Genomic DNA, 15,100 nt, shown 5'->3' with positions numbered 1-15,100 from the left:
TAAAGATTTTATTTATCCATTCATGAGAGACAGAGAGAGAGATGCAGAGGCAGAGGGAGAAGCAGGCTCCCCGTGGAGCAAGGAGCCCGATGTGGGACTCGATCCCAGGACCCTGGGATCATGACCTAAACCGAAGGCAGACGCTTAACCAACTGAGCCACCCAGGCATCCCATGAAATCATAGTCTCTTTATGTACATTGCTTAATTGAATGTCCCAATGTTGCACCCTTGTCGCCATTGAGTTATTTTAATCATTTGCTAGGCTAAAAAAAATATTACAATGTAGATGAACTCATTTTAATTTCCATTTCTCTGAATACCTAATGAGGTTGAATATTTTACCATATTTCCTTATCTTTTGTGTGTGTTTGTGTGTTTTAAAGATTTTATTTATTTGACAGAGAGAGACAGCGAGAGAGGGAACACAAGCAGGGGGAGTGGGAGAGGGAGGATGCGGGGCTCCATCCCAGGACCCTGAGATCATGACCTGAGTAACCAACTGAGCCACCCAGGTGCCCCTCTTTTGTGTTTTATCTTTTGTGAATTGTCTGTTCACATCCTTTGGAGTCTTTGTAATTTTTTTCTGTAACAATCTGTAAAAGCTTTTTTTTTTTTTTAAGATTTTATTTACTTGAGACAGAGAGTGCATAAGAGTGGAGAAGGGGCAGAGGGAGAAGTAGACTCCTGCTGAGCAGGGAACCTGATGTGGGGCTCAATCCCAGGACCCTGAGATCATGACCCGAGCCAAAGGCAGCCGCTTAACCAACTGAGCCACCCAACAATTTGTAAAAGCTTTTGATTAAGGGATACAAACACCTCATCATATTTGTTAGAAAAATTTCTAACTTACTGTTTATTTTAAAATTTTTATATATTTTTATGTGTATGAGTTTGTTTTTAATGTAACCAAATATGAGATGTTTTGTAATTTATTGTTTTGTTAAGCTTAGAAAGCTGTATTCGTTTCCTAGGGCTGCCATAATGAAGTACCAAATATTGGGTGTCTTATAACAACAGAAATTTATTGGCTCACAGTTCTGGAGGTTACAAGTCCAAAATCAAGAACTTGGGAGGGCTGTGCTTCCTCTGATGGCTCTAGTGAAGAATCCTTCCTTGCCTCTTCTAGCGTCTGGCATTTACTGGCAATCCTTGGTATTCCTGGGCTTGTAGACGCATCACTGAAGTTGTAGGGTGGTCTTCTCCCTGTGTATATTCACATAATCTTCTCACTGTGTCCCAGTTTCCCTTTTATAAGGACACCAGCCATAGTGGCTTAGGGTTTACCCTAATGACCTCATTTTAACTTGATTATCTCTGTAAAGACCATGTTTCCAGATAAGATCCTATTGTAGGAGTACTAGGGGGTTAGGACTTCAACATATCTCTTTTGGGGGGGGGCACAAAATGAAACCTATCTCCATATAGAGAAATTTATAGATATACAGATAATATTAACCAACATTTCCTTCATTCTTTCTGTCTCTAAGTCAGTTATTACATTTAATTAGATTCTACCTGCAATTTAACTTTTGACTTTTTTTTTTTTTTTTTTAAGATTTTATTTATTTATTTGACAGAGAGAGACAGCGAGAGCAGGAACACAAGCAGGGGGAGTGGGAGAGGGAGAAGCAGGCTTCCTGCGGAGCAGGGAGCCCGATGCGGGGCTTGATCCCAAGACCCTGGGATCATGACCTGAGCCGAAGGCAGACACTTAACGACTGAGCCACCCAGGTGCCCCACTTTTGACTTTCATAGGTAAAAATATCTTGTGTTGCTTTTATGTAACTCAATGGCTAGACATCATCATGTTGGGTTAAAGTATTCAAAATAATTTTTAAAAATTTGCCTCAGGCTTTCTCAGAATGTAGGTCTCTTAAAATGGGTTTTGTGTGAAGCTTAGGAAGCCTATTTGATCTGTAGTTGGATTTTTTTTGAAGATCTAGAAATTTTTTTTCTAATTACATATTTAATCATTAATTCTGTTCCTCTCATTCTGGCTTCTTCCTCAGGATGTCCTTTCTCTATCCAAAATAACATAGTGCTTGTCAGTAGGACATTTTTGGATGTTTGTCATGTAAATTAATGAATATGGTGGATGGACACTGGAGGGTTAACTAGCAGGAAGCTGGAAACACGGTCCTGGAACGTTAGAAATAAGGGCTAGAAAAGTAGATGTTTAGTGTTTCCTCATTGGAGTGATAGTAGGAATTATAGGATGGCGTGAAACCACCTGAGATGAGAAGACAGAGGACTCACCCAACTTGGGGAAGCAGCTGAGGCCGAGGAGCCGCCTAAGGATGGAACGAGGACAGGAAGAGAGCAAGGCAAGTTCCCACTGGCTTAACGTGTTTATTGGTTTTCTCCCTCCCTTTACCATTAGGGTTACAGAGATGTACTTCCAAATGAAAGAAATGAATGAAAAAGTGTCTTTTATAAAGGACTCTTTACTGTCCTTGGACAGCCAAGTGGGACACCTGCAGGACCTCTCTGCCCTGACAGTGGATACCCTGAAATTCCTTTCTGCTGTTGACACCTTACAAGAGGATGAGGCTCTCCTGGCCAACAGAAAGCATCCTACGTGCAGAAAACTTCCCCACAGCTGGAGCAATGTCATCTGTGCAGGGGTTCCAGGCAGCATGGAGATCTCTGGGGAGAAGAAATACCAGTATTACAGCATGCCTCCTTCTTTGCTGCGGAGCCTGGCCAGAGGCCAGCGTACCCCGAGAGGGCAGAGGGGGCCCCTTCTTGAGATTACAGACAGTCAAAGAGAGGCTTCAAATGTAAGAGATGAGCAGGAAAAGCAAGAAACAGAAACCACCGTAGTTGCTTCTGGGGTGTTCCTTAACAGGCAAGCACAGCGAAAGTATGGCCAGTTTCTCCTGGTCCCTTCTTATCTAAAGCGAGCTCCTTTTTCTGCAGAAACTGACTTGCCTCTGTTCAGACCATCCGTGGGAGCAGGTACAGATGCGCTGGCAACTGAACAGGTCACCCAGCGTGAGGTCCCTGTTCATCTGACTTGGCAGATCCCAGCTGTCTCAGCTCAGGGCTCAGTGGCCAAACCCGAGGCCCAGTACGAGTCAGTAGCTCAGATACCAGCCAGACAAGACAAGGGGGAGCAAGTTCTACCCACTTTGATTTGCACGTCTCCACCGATGAAAGTGACCTCCCTCCCTTCCCAAGGCGAGAGCATGGGAATTGAAGGTGGATATGTGAACTGGGCATTTTCAGAAGGTGATGAAACTGGTGTGTTTAGCATCAAGAAAAAATGGCAGACCTGCTTGGCCTCCACTTGTAACAGTGACTCTAAAGAGAGTGGCCAAAGCCAGAGGCGGATCCGAGCCAGATCCCTCTCTGATAACTCATCAAGGTTGGCCCATAGCAGTGACTGCTCAGAGGTGGGACCATGGCTGCAGCCAAACACATCCTTTTGGATCAATCCTTTCCGCAGAGATAGGCCCTTCACCCGGAGTCACAGTTTGAGATTCCACAAGGAGGAGAAACTGAAGATCTCTAAGATTAAAAGTAAGTGAACATTTTTTTTTTGTTTAAAAAATAAGCTCTTAAATTACTAAATTCTATGCATTACTATTATTTTTAGAAAGTTGGCCACCTTTGACTATATTCTCATTCTCCCCATTCTCAGTCGTCTGTAAAACCAAATGGCTCCCAGCGCAATCTTAAATTTTTTCATGCAAACCCTTTCCCTTACAGGCCTTTCAAGATCCTCAGAGATAGGGCAGTCAACATGGATCAAAACAAAAATGCTAATCAAGGATAAGAGATCGTCAAAGAAAAAGAAGAAAACACAAGGACTGCAGGTGCCGGTAAGTGTCTTTTATGTCATTGGCAATTGAGGTAGGAGCCTCTCTTAGCTCAGTTTCTCCATAAAGTGCCAGGCACACTACAAAATGGCCCTGGACTGGAAGGAGTGAAGATATAAATTTAAGAGTCATCAGAGTGGATATGCCACAGCTCATTTATCAGCTCACATGTTGAAGGACACTTGTGTTATTTTCAGTTTGGGCTATTCTAAACAAAGCTGTTATGAACATTTGTGCACAAGTCTTTGTGTGGACATATGTTTCAATTTCTCTTTGGTAAATATTTAGGAGTAGCATGTCAGAGTCATATGGTAAGTATTTGTTTAATTTTAGAAGACACTTCCAAACTGCTTTTCAAAGTGGCTGTATCATTTTACATTCTAACCAGTTTACGAGGAGTAGTTTATGAGTGTTCCAGTGGTTTACGTTCTCACCAATCCTTAGTATGCTCAGTCTTTTTAACTTTAGCCATAGTTGGGGGTATGTAGTGGGATCTCATGGTGATTTCATTTGCATTTCTGGAATGACTAGTGCTGCAAGCTATCATTTATGTGCTCTTTTTGTCATCCATATATCTTTTTTTGTGACCTGTCTGTCTGAATATTTTGTATATTTTAAAAATTGGGTTGTCTTAATAATAAGTTGTCAGAGTTTTTTCTAGATATAAGCCCATTGTTGGATATATGTTTTATAAATATTTTCTCTTGGTGGCTTGCCTTTTACTTTTCTTAAATGTCCTTTGAAGTGCATACATTTTTTATTTTTATGAAATCTGCTGCTTGTTTTTTTTAATAGTCTGTGCTTTTGTATCCTATTTAAGAAAATTTAAATTAAGAAAACCCAAGATCACTGAGATTTTCTTTCATGTTTTCTTCTAGACGTTTCATAGATTTTGCTCTTATACTTAGGTCTAGCACCCATTTTGAGTTAACTTCTGTAAATGGTGGTAGGTAAGGATTGAGGTCCCTCCTTCTCTTTCCTTTTCTCCTCCTCCCCTTTATTTCTTTGTTCCTTCCTCCTTCCCCCTTTCCCCCCGTTCCTTCCTTGAATACAAATATCAGTTTTTTTTTCTACCATTTTCTGGCAAAAAGATTGTCTTTTTCCTATTGAGTTGCCTTGACACCTTTGTCAAAAATTGACCATATATATCCATAATACATATGGATCTATTTCTGGATCTATTCTGTTCCATTTATCTGTATGTCTGTCTTTATGATAATACCATACTATCTTGAATACTGTATTTTATATTAAATATTGAAATTATGTAGTGTAGGTCTGTCAAAGTTTTCTTCCTTTTCAAAGTGGTGTGGTTTTGTTTTGTTTTGTTTTGTTTTTTGGCTATTCTAGTTTCTTTGCATTTCCACATATATTTAGAATCAGCTTGACAGTTTTTACAGAGAAGCCTGCTGGGGTGAGTGGAATTGCTGTGAATCAACTTGGGGAGAATTGGCATCTTAACAATAATAAGTTTTTTGATCCATGAGCATGATATGTCTATTTATTTAGATGCTCCTCAGTTTCTCTCAGCAGTGTTTTGTAGTTTGCAGTGTACAGTTCTTTTTTTTAAAAAAGATTTTTTATTTATTCATTGGAGACGAGAGAGAGCATGAGCAGGAGAGACAGGCAGAGGGAGAGGGAGAAGCTGACTCCTTGTTGAGTTGGGAGCCCAATGTGGGGTTCAATCCCAGAACCTTGGGATCATGACCTGAGTTGAAGATGGATGCTTAACCATCTGAGCCACCCAGATGCCAAAAGTGTTCCGTTCTCGCACGTGTTTTTAAAAATGTCTCCCTAAGTATTTGATATTTTTATTTTATTATAAATGCAATTATAAAAAATTAATTTCTGATTATTTGTTGGTAGTATATAGAAATACATATATTTTAAAGATTATTTGAGAGAGAGGGAGAGAGAATGTGAGCAGGGGGTGGTGGGGGGGAGAGAATCTTCGAGCAGACTCCCTGCTGAGCACAGAGCCCAACACAGGGCTTGATCCATGACCCTGAGATCATGACCTGAGCTGAAACCAAGAGTCGGATGCTAAACCAACTGAACCACCCAGATGCCCCTAGAAATATATTTTTAAAATATTGATTTTTCTACACTGCAACCTTACTAAACTTGCTAATTTGTTTGAGTAGGTTTTGTTGCTTCTGTAGTATTTTCTATATAAATGTTCATGTTATCTACAAATCAAGATAGTTTTACTTTTCAAATTTACTTTTTACCTTTCAAATCCAGATGTGTTTTATTTATTTTTCTTGCCTTATTACACTGGCTAGAATCTCTAGTATATTGAATAAAAGTGGCAAAAGCAGATATCCTTTCCTTTTCTCTGGTCTTAGGGGGAAAGCATTTAGGCTTTTACCAGTAAGTATGTTAGCTGTAGGTTTTTATGTAGACGCCTTTTATCAAGTTAAAGAACTTCCTTTCTATACCTAGTTTCTGAGAATTTTTGTCTTTAATAGAGGTGAGCATTTGTCAAATGCTTTTTCTGCACCTCCTGATACAATCAGGTGGTTTTTCCTTTTTATTATGTTACTATGATTAATTATATTAATTTTATAATGTGGAAGTACTATTTAGAATATTAAGTCAACCTGGTTAGGATGTGCCCTGCTTGACAATGATGTATTATCTTTTTTGTATGCTATATTTATTTTGCTAAAATCTTAATAAGATTTTTTACATATGTATTCATGAGGAATATTTGTCTATAGATCTCTTTTCTGGTAATGTTTTTGTCTGGTTTTGGTACCAGGGTGATGCTGGGCTTATTGACTGAGTTGGGAATTATTCCCTCTTCAGTTTTCTAGGTGAGCTTGTATAGAATTGATACCATTACAACTTTTATTATTTGGTAGAATTAACCAATAAAACCATCTTTGTGGGAAAGTTTTTAGCTACAAATTCAATTTCTGTAATAGATATAGGACTATTCAGATTATCTGACTCATCTTCGGTGAGCTTTGTTTGTTGTGTCTTTCAAAGATTTTGTCTATTTCATTTAAGTTGTTGAATTTATTGGCATATAGTATTTATAATATCATTTTCTTATCCCTTTATGGTCTATGGGGTCTGTAGTGACATCACTTCTCTCATTCCTAATATCTTAATATTTGTGTTTCTCTCTTTGTTTCATGATTAGTCTGGCTACTGGCTTATCTGCTTTATTGATCTTTCAAAGAACCAGTTCTTGGTTTCATTGATTTATCTCTGAATACTGTTTTATTGATTTCTGTTCTTTATTATTTCTTTTGTTTACTTTGGTTTTAATTTGCTCTATTTTTTTCTCGTTTGTTGAGACTGTCTTCTTTTTTAATACAGGCATTTAGTACTATAAAATTCCCTCTAATCATTGTGTTGGCTATCTCCCACAAATTCCAATATGTTATGTTTGCATTTTCATTTAGTGAATCTTTTTATTTATTATTAGGAAGCCTTAGATCTGAGTTAGTAATTCCATAGGACTTCACCTTTCCCGATCTTAATGTCCTGCTTCATTTCTCCATATAATAATCTGGATGCATTTTTTAAAAGCACCTCAGTTCTTTTTAGAATGAGAAGCAGAGGTTATGTGCTATGGTGAGCGCTGTGAATTGTGTAAGACTGTTGAATCACAGACCTGTACCTCTGAAACAAATAATACATTATATGTTAAAAAAAAGAAGATAGTAGGAAGGGTAAAATGAAGGCGGGGGGGGGGGAATCCGAGGGGGAGATGAACCATTAGAGACTATGGACTCTGAGAAACAAACTGAGGGTTCTAGAGGGGAGGGGGGTGGGGGGATGGGTTAGCCTGGTGATGGGTATTAAGGAGGGCACGTATTGAATGGAGCACTGGGTGGTATACGCAAACAATGAATCATGGAACACTACATCAAAAACTAATGATGTAATGTATGGTGATTAACATAACTTAATAAAATTAAAAAAAAAAAAGAATGAGAAGCAGAAGCAAAGAGATAAGTATTAAGACAATTATGTAAAATTACCTTTTGGGGGGGAGAGATTTAGCCTGTAAAGAAGACTCTTTTACAGGGAAAATGCTATGAGTTGCTGGGATCTTATGAAATATGATTTCAGTAGATTTGTTTTTTGTAGTGGTTCAAGTGGCCAGAATTTAACTAGAAATTGAAACTGGGCTTAGGTACTAATAACTTGCATTTGTTTATTGCTTGCATTTTTTCAATTTATCTCATTTCTTCTCTGTCCCTGGTTAGTACATATGGAAGCCATTATTGTTGGCTACTTGTTATTTTAATGACAAAGGGAATGGGGCTCACAGGCATTAAGTGATTTACCCAAGTTCACGTAACTTCTGAGTGATAGATCTAGAATTCCAACACAAGTTCTTTTTGGATCCAAGCCTTATGTTTTTTTGCTCTACGCCACTGGTTCTCAAATTGTGATCTTCTATCAGCAGTGTTAGCATTACCTGGAAACTTACTAGACATTAACATTCTTTCTCCCTCTAGACCTACTGAATGGTGGGTCTTGGAGGTGGGACCCTGTAATCTGTGGTTTAGCATAGCCTTGAGTGATTCTGCTGCACACTCAAGTTTGATGGCTGCTGCCCCCCAGCCTGGTTCTCAGTCATGACCGCAAATAATAATTACATGGGTGCTTATGTCTTGCCAGCTTGACTAATGGGAGTTTTCAGAGATTTCCAGGTGATTCTAATGTGCAGCCAATGTTAACAACCACTGCTACTCACTAGAGTACCTCTGGGAGTCACATTAATGACTCAGAATGTTTTCCGATTAATGTCACTGTGTTCCAACAAGTGTCTTTCTCTCCAGGTCATAAAGGTCGACACCTGCTCTCAAAATGACCAGCTGGATTCAGAGCCAGGAGAAAATAACATCTCAGAAGAAGAGGCCTGCAGCAAGAACTGGCTCTCAGTGTCCAAATTTAGTCAGATAAGTATGTAACAGTCTAGACTCTTGGATCTCAAAAACTCTGGGGAAGTTTCCTCACTGTGTTCCCAGAACACCGGTGGTCCCTGCTGTTCTTTCAAGTGGAGATGAAAGAATGAGAGGGTGGCACATCCGTTTAGAAAAAATAACTCCTTTTGATTTTTAATTTTTATGAAAAGGACAAAATTTCCATTCGTTTAATGGAATAGTTGTTGGGATCCAGAAAAGAAAAACAAGGTTCAGTTAGTCTCCTATCCAGAGCTGTTAAACCTGGCTCAGGGAGTATTCATTTAGTCTGATGTATGGAGTGCGGTTGTCTAATGTTATAAATTCTTAAGGTTCATGAGACATTGATATGGACCCTTACACAGAACTCAGTGGGATGAGTAGTGGTTGGTTATTGCTACTGACATATAGTATTTATTCCATGGGCAAGTATCCCTTAATGGTGTTTTGTAAAGGAGAAAAGATGGATCAACTAGCTACAAATGAAAACTGTGAGGTAGGCAGAGAACGTGAAATAAGCCTGGACAAGTAAAATAAGGCCAGATTATGAACAGAATTGGGAGCAATGATCAGAACTTTGAACTTCTTGTGTTACACAATAAGAGACCTTTAGCAGTTCTTTTTTTTTTTTTTTTTTAATTTTATTTGCTTTCACACATCTGAGGTTTATTCTCACTTAGGCAAAGCCCTATGCAAATGTTTGACAGGCAGCCTCCCATCCAGGGATGCAGGGACTCATGTTCCACCCATGTTGTAGCTCTATCGTGTTCAACTTGAGTCTCCCAAGATCTCTGCAGGACACCTCCATGGCTGCCATGGCAAGATGGAATGCAGTTGATATCCATCTTTTGTTTACCCATTCATTCATCCGTGGACACTTGGCTATTCCCACCTCTTGGCTACTGTGAATAATGCTGCTATGAACGTGGGTGTGCAAATATCTTCTTTGATGTGCCCTTTTTCTACCTTTAGTTATGGAGTTTGCTCTGCCAGTCTTCAGGTCAATTTTTGGAGTATTTAGGATGATTTGATAGTTATCTAATTGTATTTGTGGGAAGAGGCGAGCCTCGGGTCCTCCTACTCCGTTGCCATCTTCCTCACACTTCCTTTTTAAACAGAAGGAACTATGTGATCAGGACTCATAAATATTTAAAATTATTTGAAATACTAAACTTAAGGTACAAATAGACACTGTATTGAAATCTATGTTATTATGCTTCTTTAAAACCTTGCTTTGTCTTTGGGTTGGTGGTTTTCAACCAAGGGCCAATTTTGTACACCTCCCACCTCTCTTCCCTGGGACATTTGATAATGTCTGAAGACATTTTTGGTTATGACAACTAAGGGAAGTACAGGTATTCTTGAGTTCAAGTGGGTAGAGGCCAAAGATACTGCTAAACATCCTCCTACAATGCATGGGATAATCTCTTTCCTTCCAACAAGGAATGGTCCAGCCCAAAATGTCAGTGTCGAGGTTGAGAAACCCTGATTTATATTTTAAAATACTCAATTGTCTGTTAAATCACTGAGAATCAAGTGGACTCTAAGTTGAAAGAGACATTAGAAATTAAATTATTCAGAACGCTCTTAATCTATAGATACGACTCGAGAGCTTAATTGTCTTGCCTTAAATCACACAGTTTATAAGAGCCTACGATACTGGATAAATCAAATCCCATACCCAAAGATATGATTCTAGGTCCAGTTACAAATGTATTATTTTATCTATAAATGTTTATTTATATTATATTTCATATTTTTATAAATAATCTGATATTTAAGTTGTATGCTTTTCTTAAATTATTCAAGTTCTTTTCTTATTGATATACTTGACATATAACATTGTATTAGTTTTAGGTGTACAACATGATTTGGTATATATATATGTGTATATATATATATCTATATATATATAGTGAAATGATTACTACAAGTTAACAGTCATCACTTCACATAGTTACAATTTTTTTTTCTTGTAGTGAGAATTTTATAAGCTCTATTCTCTCAGCAACTTTCCAATATACAATACAGTATTGTTAACTACGGTCACCATGCAGTACATTACCTCCCTGGGACTTAGTTATCTTACAGTTTGAAGTCTGTACCTGACACCACCTTCACCCATTTCACTCACCCCCCGCCCCACTCCCAAGTTATTTAAGTTCTTTCCAATGACTTTCTTTTTTTTTTTTTTTTTAAAGATTTTATTTATTTATTTGACAGAGAGAGACACAGCGAGAGAGGGAGCACAAGCAGGGGGAGTGGGAGAGGGAGAAGCAGGCTTCCCGCGGAGCAGGGAGCCCGATGTGGGGCTCGATCCCAGGACCCTGGGATCATGACCTGAGCCGAAGGCAGACGCTTAACGACTGAGCCACCCAGGCGCCCTCCAATGACTTTCAAATAGAAAAAGATGCAGGTGGCAGGAGAGTTCTGGGAAAGAATCTCAAGTCTGATGAAAGGGAGAGAAGATGTAGGGAAATAGGCTGACTCCACGTGCCTAGTTAATCTGAGGAGACAAGGAGGCCCACTATCTACCTTGAACTGCATCCTGAATTAAGAATATTTTTTTTTTTTTAAATATATCTGAGTTAAGCATTAATTGAAAAAGAATTTAAAAATAAAAGTTTGAATGTTGGGTGATACCCTGTCAGGTAGCTGTCTCTGAATACAAAAAGAAAAGTTCTGAGGAATTTATGAAAAGGAAAGGTATGTTTTTAACTTTTCCTATAGGTATTTTATTTTAATTTTAATTCTGCGCTCTCATTGAAACCATATTGATCATAATTTTATGATATTACAAAAATATCATATGACATTTCGTGATTTTTTTCCAATAGATTTCTTGTACTGTGTGTGTGTGTGTGTGTGTGTGTTTGACACAAAATCATTAGAGAAAAAAATTACTGTTATCTCCTATCTCCTACATTTAGCCAGGGACTCTTAATAAGCATTATTCTCAGAATTAATCCAATCCAATAATTAAATTATTATTGGGCACGTACTATATGCCAGTGACTTTGCAGGTACCAGTATAAAAAATTGTGACAATAATGATCCTTGCCATCCTTTTTAAGAAAGAGCTGAAAATGGAGGGGCGCCTGGGTGGCTCAGTCGTTAAGCGTCTGCCTTCGGCTCAGGTCATGATCCCGGGGTCCTGGGATCAAGCCCCACATCGAGCTCCCTGCTCAGCGGGGAGCCTGCTTCTCCCTCTCCCACTCCCCCTGCTTGTGTTCCCTCTCTCGCTGTCTCTCTCTCTCTGTCAAACAAATAAATAAAATAAAATCTTAAAAAAAAAAAAAAAAAGCTGAAAATGGAATTTGTCATCTGGTATTCTTTTCTGTCTTTTGTTTTTGTTTTGTTTTATTTCTTCAAGTAGCCTACTATGATGCAGTTGTTAAGGAAGGACGCCTAACAATTTGGAATGAAAATTTCATGTGTTTTACATAAACCATGGACAAAAAGAATCGCTAAAGGTGTTCTTCTGTAGGGAAGACTCAAGTTATGGGCCATTTAATGCTTGGCTTTGATTAGAGAGCATAAATTATTATAAATGTGAAGGAAACTACTGATGAATAGAAATACTGTAGAATATATAGCTTTCAACCACTTGAGAAAAAAAAGGACAAAGAATCTTGGTAACACTTGCTAAAAAGAGAAAAAGAAACTATATTCAAATTTAGATGAATGCACTATGTTCAGATCTTCCTATTTAGGAATGTGATTTGAATGTAACACATTTTCAAGTATTCTCTAATTTCTTTTTTTCTCTTTCTTTTAACAAGGTCTGGAACCCTCTATATATCAGAAAATGAAAACCAAAGAAATGGAACAGCATGCTATCCAAGTCAGTGATTATCTAAAGCAGTCTCAGGAGGTAGACATCTTATTTGATATTAAAAAAAAAATTTATGCACACACCCCTCTAACTCCTTGACTGTGTCTGTTTTACTTTTATGTCCCTCAATTGACTTCTCCTTTTTACTGGTATTACATTTAAATCCTTGCTTTGAATATATGCTCAGTTTTTTTCACTCCCCTCGAGCCCCACCCCCCACCCTTTATTCTTTCCTTGTTGTTTTTCTCCATGCAATTTATTGGTCCACCCACTAATTTATCGTGGGTGTTTTTAGCCTGAAAGATCAATAGTTCAGGAACTTTTGAAACTGTTTTGAAATTTATGAATGTTGCCAGGTGGAAGAAAAATAGGTATTTCATTACCTCCTACCATTTAAGAGGTGGAGCTAGGGTCAACATATAGAAACTACTGGGAGGCAGATTCAGCCCAATTTGAGGAGGAATTTTTAGCAATTGGGGCTTTCTAAGGACGGAATGGTTTATTTCTGGAAGTAGTAAGTTCCTCACTTAGTGTGGTTAGTCAAACAGGCCAAGCCAACCTCTTTGCAGATGTGTTGGAGGGGATTTGGGCCCTGCAGGATGAAGGAGCCTCCAACCGAGGTTCTTTGATTTTACGGTCTTTGTTTCTTACGTGCCCGTTTTACTGCCATCTACCATGTGGGGAGCATGATCTAGTTAGACTAACCCAAGAAATCTGATTTTGGTCTTGGTTTGAACATTATTTCTATGAACTCGGGAACTGTATCCACATTACCTGTATGAATGTACGTTAATAACCTCATGAATGAAATCTGTGGAAGGTTTCGAAATTAAACCGTCCGACTGCTTGGAGGTGAGTGGTGGCAGGAACCTGTCTGCTATGTCCCAGGTTTCAGGGCTGTGTATAGTAATTAACCTCTGAGCTTCATTAGCCGTGTCTCTAAAATGGGGTCAATGCCATCCTTATGAGATTATTGGTAGTGGATAACAAAAATAAGACCAATGGAAATGCCTAGAGTGATGCCTGGAATGTAGTAGGTTTCAGGAAGTAATAGTGAATCTAAATAGGAAATAGAATGATAAATTCAAAGTAATGTTGTTCTAAATTATCATCCACTGAAACAACAGTGTCCTGATAGAGGACACAGAGATGTAATGATTGATATTTCTTGTCAACTTAGACCTTCATTCCTTCTTTCCTATCATTAACTGTTCACTCTCATTTCTGCAAAAGCCATTGTTGTATATTATGTTTTCTCTATGATGTCCCCATACAAGTAATTTCATTCTGTTAAAGTCAGTCAACACATTGAATTGTTCAGATATTGTGCTAACATTATGCATCTTTCTAACTTGAGTTTAGTGCATCCAGTAAAAGAGAAATATTGAGTTGGGCGGGGGAGGGTGTGTTTTGCAAATGTATTACTGGAAGCTTGGGGTGGGAGAATGTTGGGTGAACATGTAATGACCTTTCCTTTCTGCTCAGGATCTGAGCAGAAACTCTTTGTGGAACTCCAGGAGCACCAACCTCAATAGGAACTCCCTGTGAGTATTTCTAATGTCTGTTTTTAAGCATTTTTGGCTTCTGTTTTTTTTTGTTTTTGTTTTTGTTTTTTTACCTTATTTGTTTTTGTTTTTGATTTTTAAACTGATTTGTAACAAAGGTTTAATTGGGTCAGAAAAAGAGGCGAAAAAGAAGTGTTTCCAATGACAGTATTTTCCTTTTGTCAGCAAGAAGGAAAATCATTTATTCTCCAAGTTTTCCCATTTCTGGCAATAAGATCCCACCTCAGTGCCTTTTAAGAATATAATGAAACACGTACTACCATAGCAGATTAAGCATTTGTCTTTTCAATGTCAAAAAAGCACACACGGAATAATGAGTATCCTATCTTTTCTGACAGATAAGATTGTGAAATTTGCATTCAAGACTAGGAACAAACCTGTCTGGCCTAAAGAAAAAGACTGAAGATCTGATAGTTTTCTCTTTAGATTTTTTTTTTTCAAATTTTTAATTTTAGTTTATGAAGTTGATCTTTTTTATTTTTGGTTTCTCATGAGCATCCAAAGTGTCTATCAAAGCAGTAACCCTTTGAGGATTGAGACAAAGCAAAGGGAAGATGGGGATCAAAAGAGAGAGGAGCTAGAGAACTCACATGGTTGTAGGCTTGAGTATTTTCCTGGAATTTTATTTATTCAGAGAAACGAAGTTTGAAAACCAGTCAAAGCAAAATGATTCTATTTGGTTTGTAGTGTTTTCTGGACTTTTCTGGTTACATCATTAAATGATCCATGTGGCTAGGGGAGCAGGATTCAAAACCATCTACTGTATGAAGGGCCAGTTGATACCAAGCAGGTGGAATGTGACTTGAAGTTTGCAGCCAGCTCCATTTGAGATGGCCTTTTTTCCTGGTGCTCCCATCGAGGTCTCTGTGTGCAAGCCTGCCTCTAGACTTCAAGTGCACATGACTGTCTCCTCCCAGAGGTTCGGTAGTTTGTGCTCATGCAGAGTAGTG

General features: G+C 38.4%; 1 protein-coding gene across 1 annotated transcript in view; it reads left to right on the top strand.

The window, feature by feature from the left end:
* TRPM6 (transient receptor potential cation channel subfamily M member 6) overlaps positions 1 to 15,100 on the top strand; it is a 140,035-nt gene that overhangs the window by 99,415 nt on the left and 25,520 nt on the right. The window contains exons 26-30 of the mRNA XM_078062325.1: positions 2,382 to 3,523; positions 3,713 to 3,825; positions 8,628 to 8,751; positions 12,533 to 12,624; positions 14,071 to 14,129. Of these exons, the coding sequence (XP_077918451.1) occupies positions 2,382 to 3,523; positions 3,713 to 3,825; positions 8,628 to 8,751; positions 12,533 to 12,624; positions 14,071 to 14,129 (1,530 nt within the window). The remainder of the gene's footprint in view (positions 1 to 2,381; positions 3,524 to 3,712; positions 3,826 to 8,627; positions 8,752 to 12,532; positions 12,625 to 14,070; positions 14,130 to 15,100) is intronic.

The sequence above is a fragment of the Halichoerus grypus genome, chromosome 14, assembly GCF_964656455.1.
Source record: "Halichoerus grypus chromosome 14, mHalGry1.hap1.1, whole genome shotgun sequence".
NCBI classification, from domain to species: Eukaryota; Metazoa; Chordata; class Mammalia; order Carnivora; family Phocidae; genus Halichoerus; species Halichoerus grypus.
The sequence above is the reverse complement of the archived record's forward strand: the minus strand, read 5'-3'. Positions and strand labels throughout refer to the sequence as shown.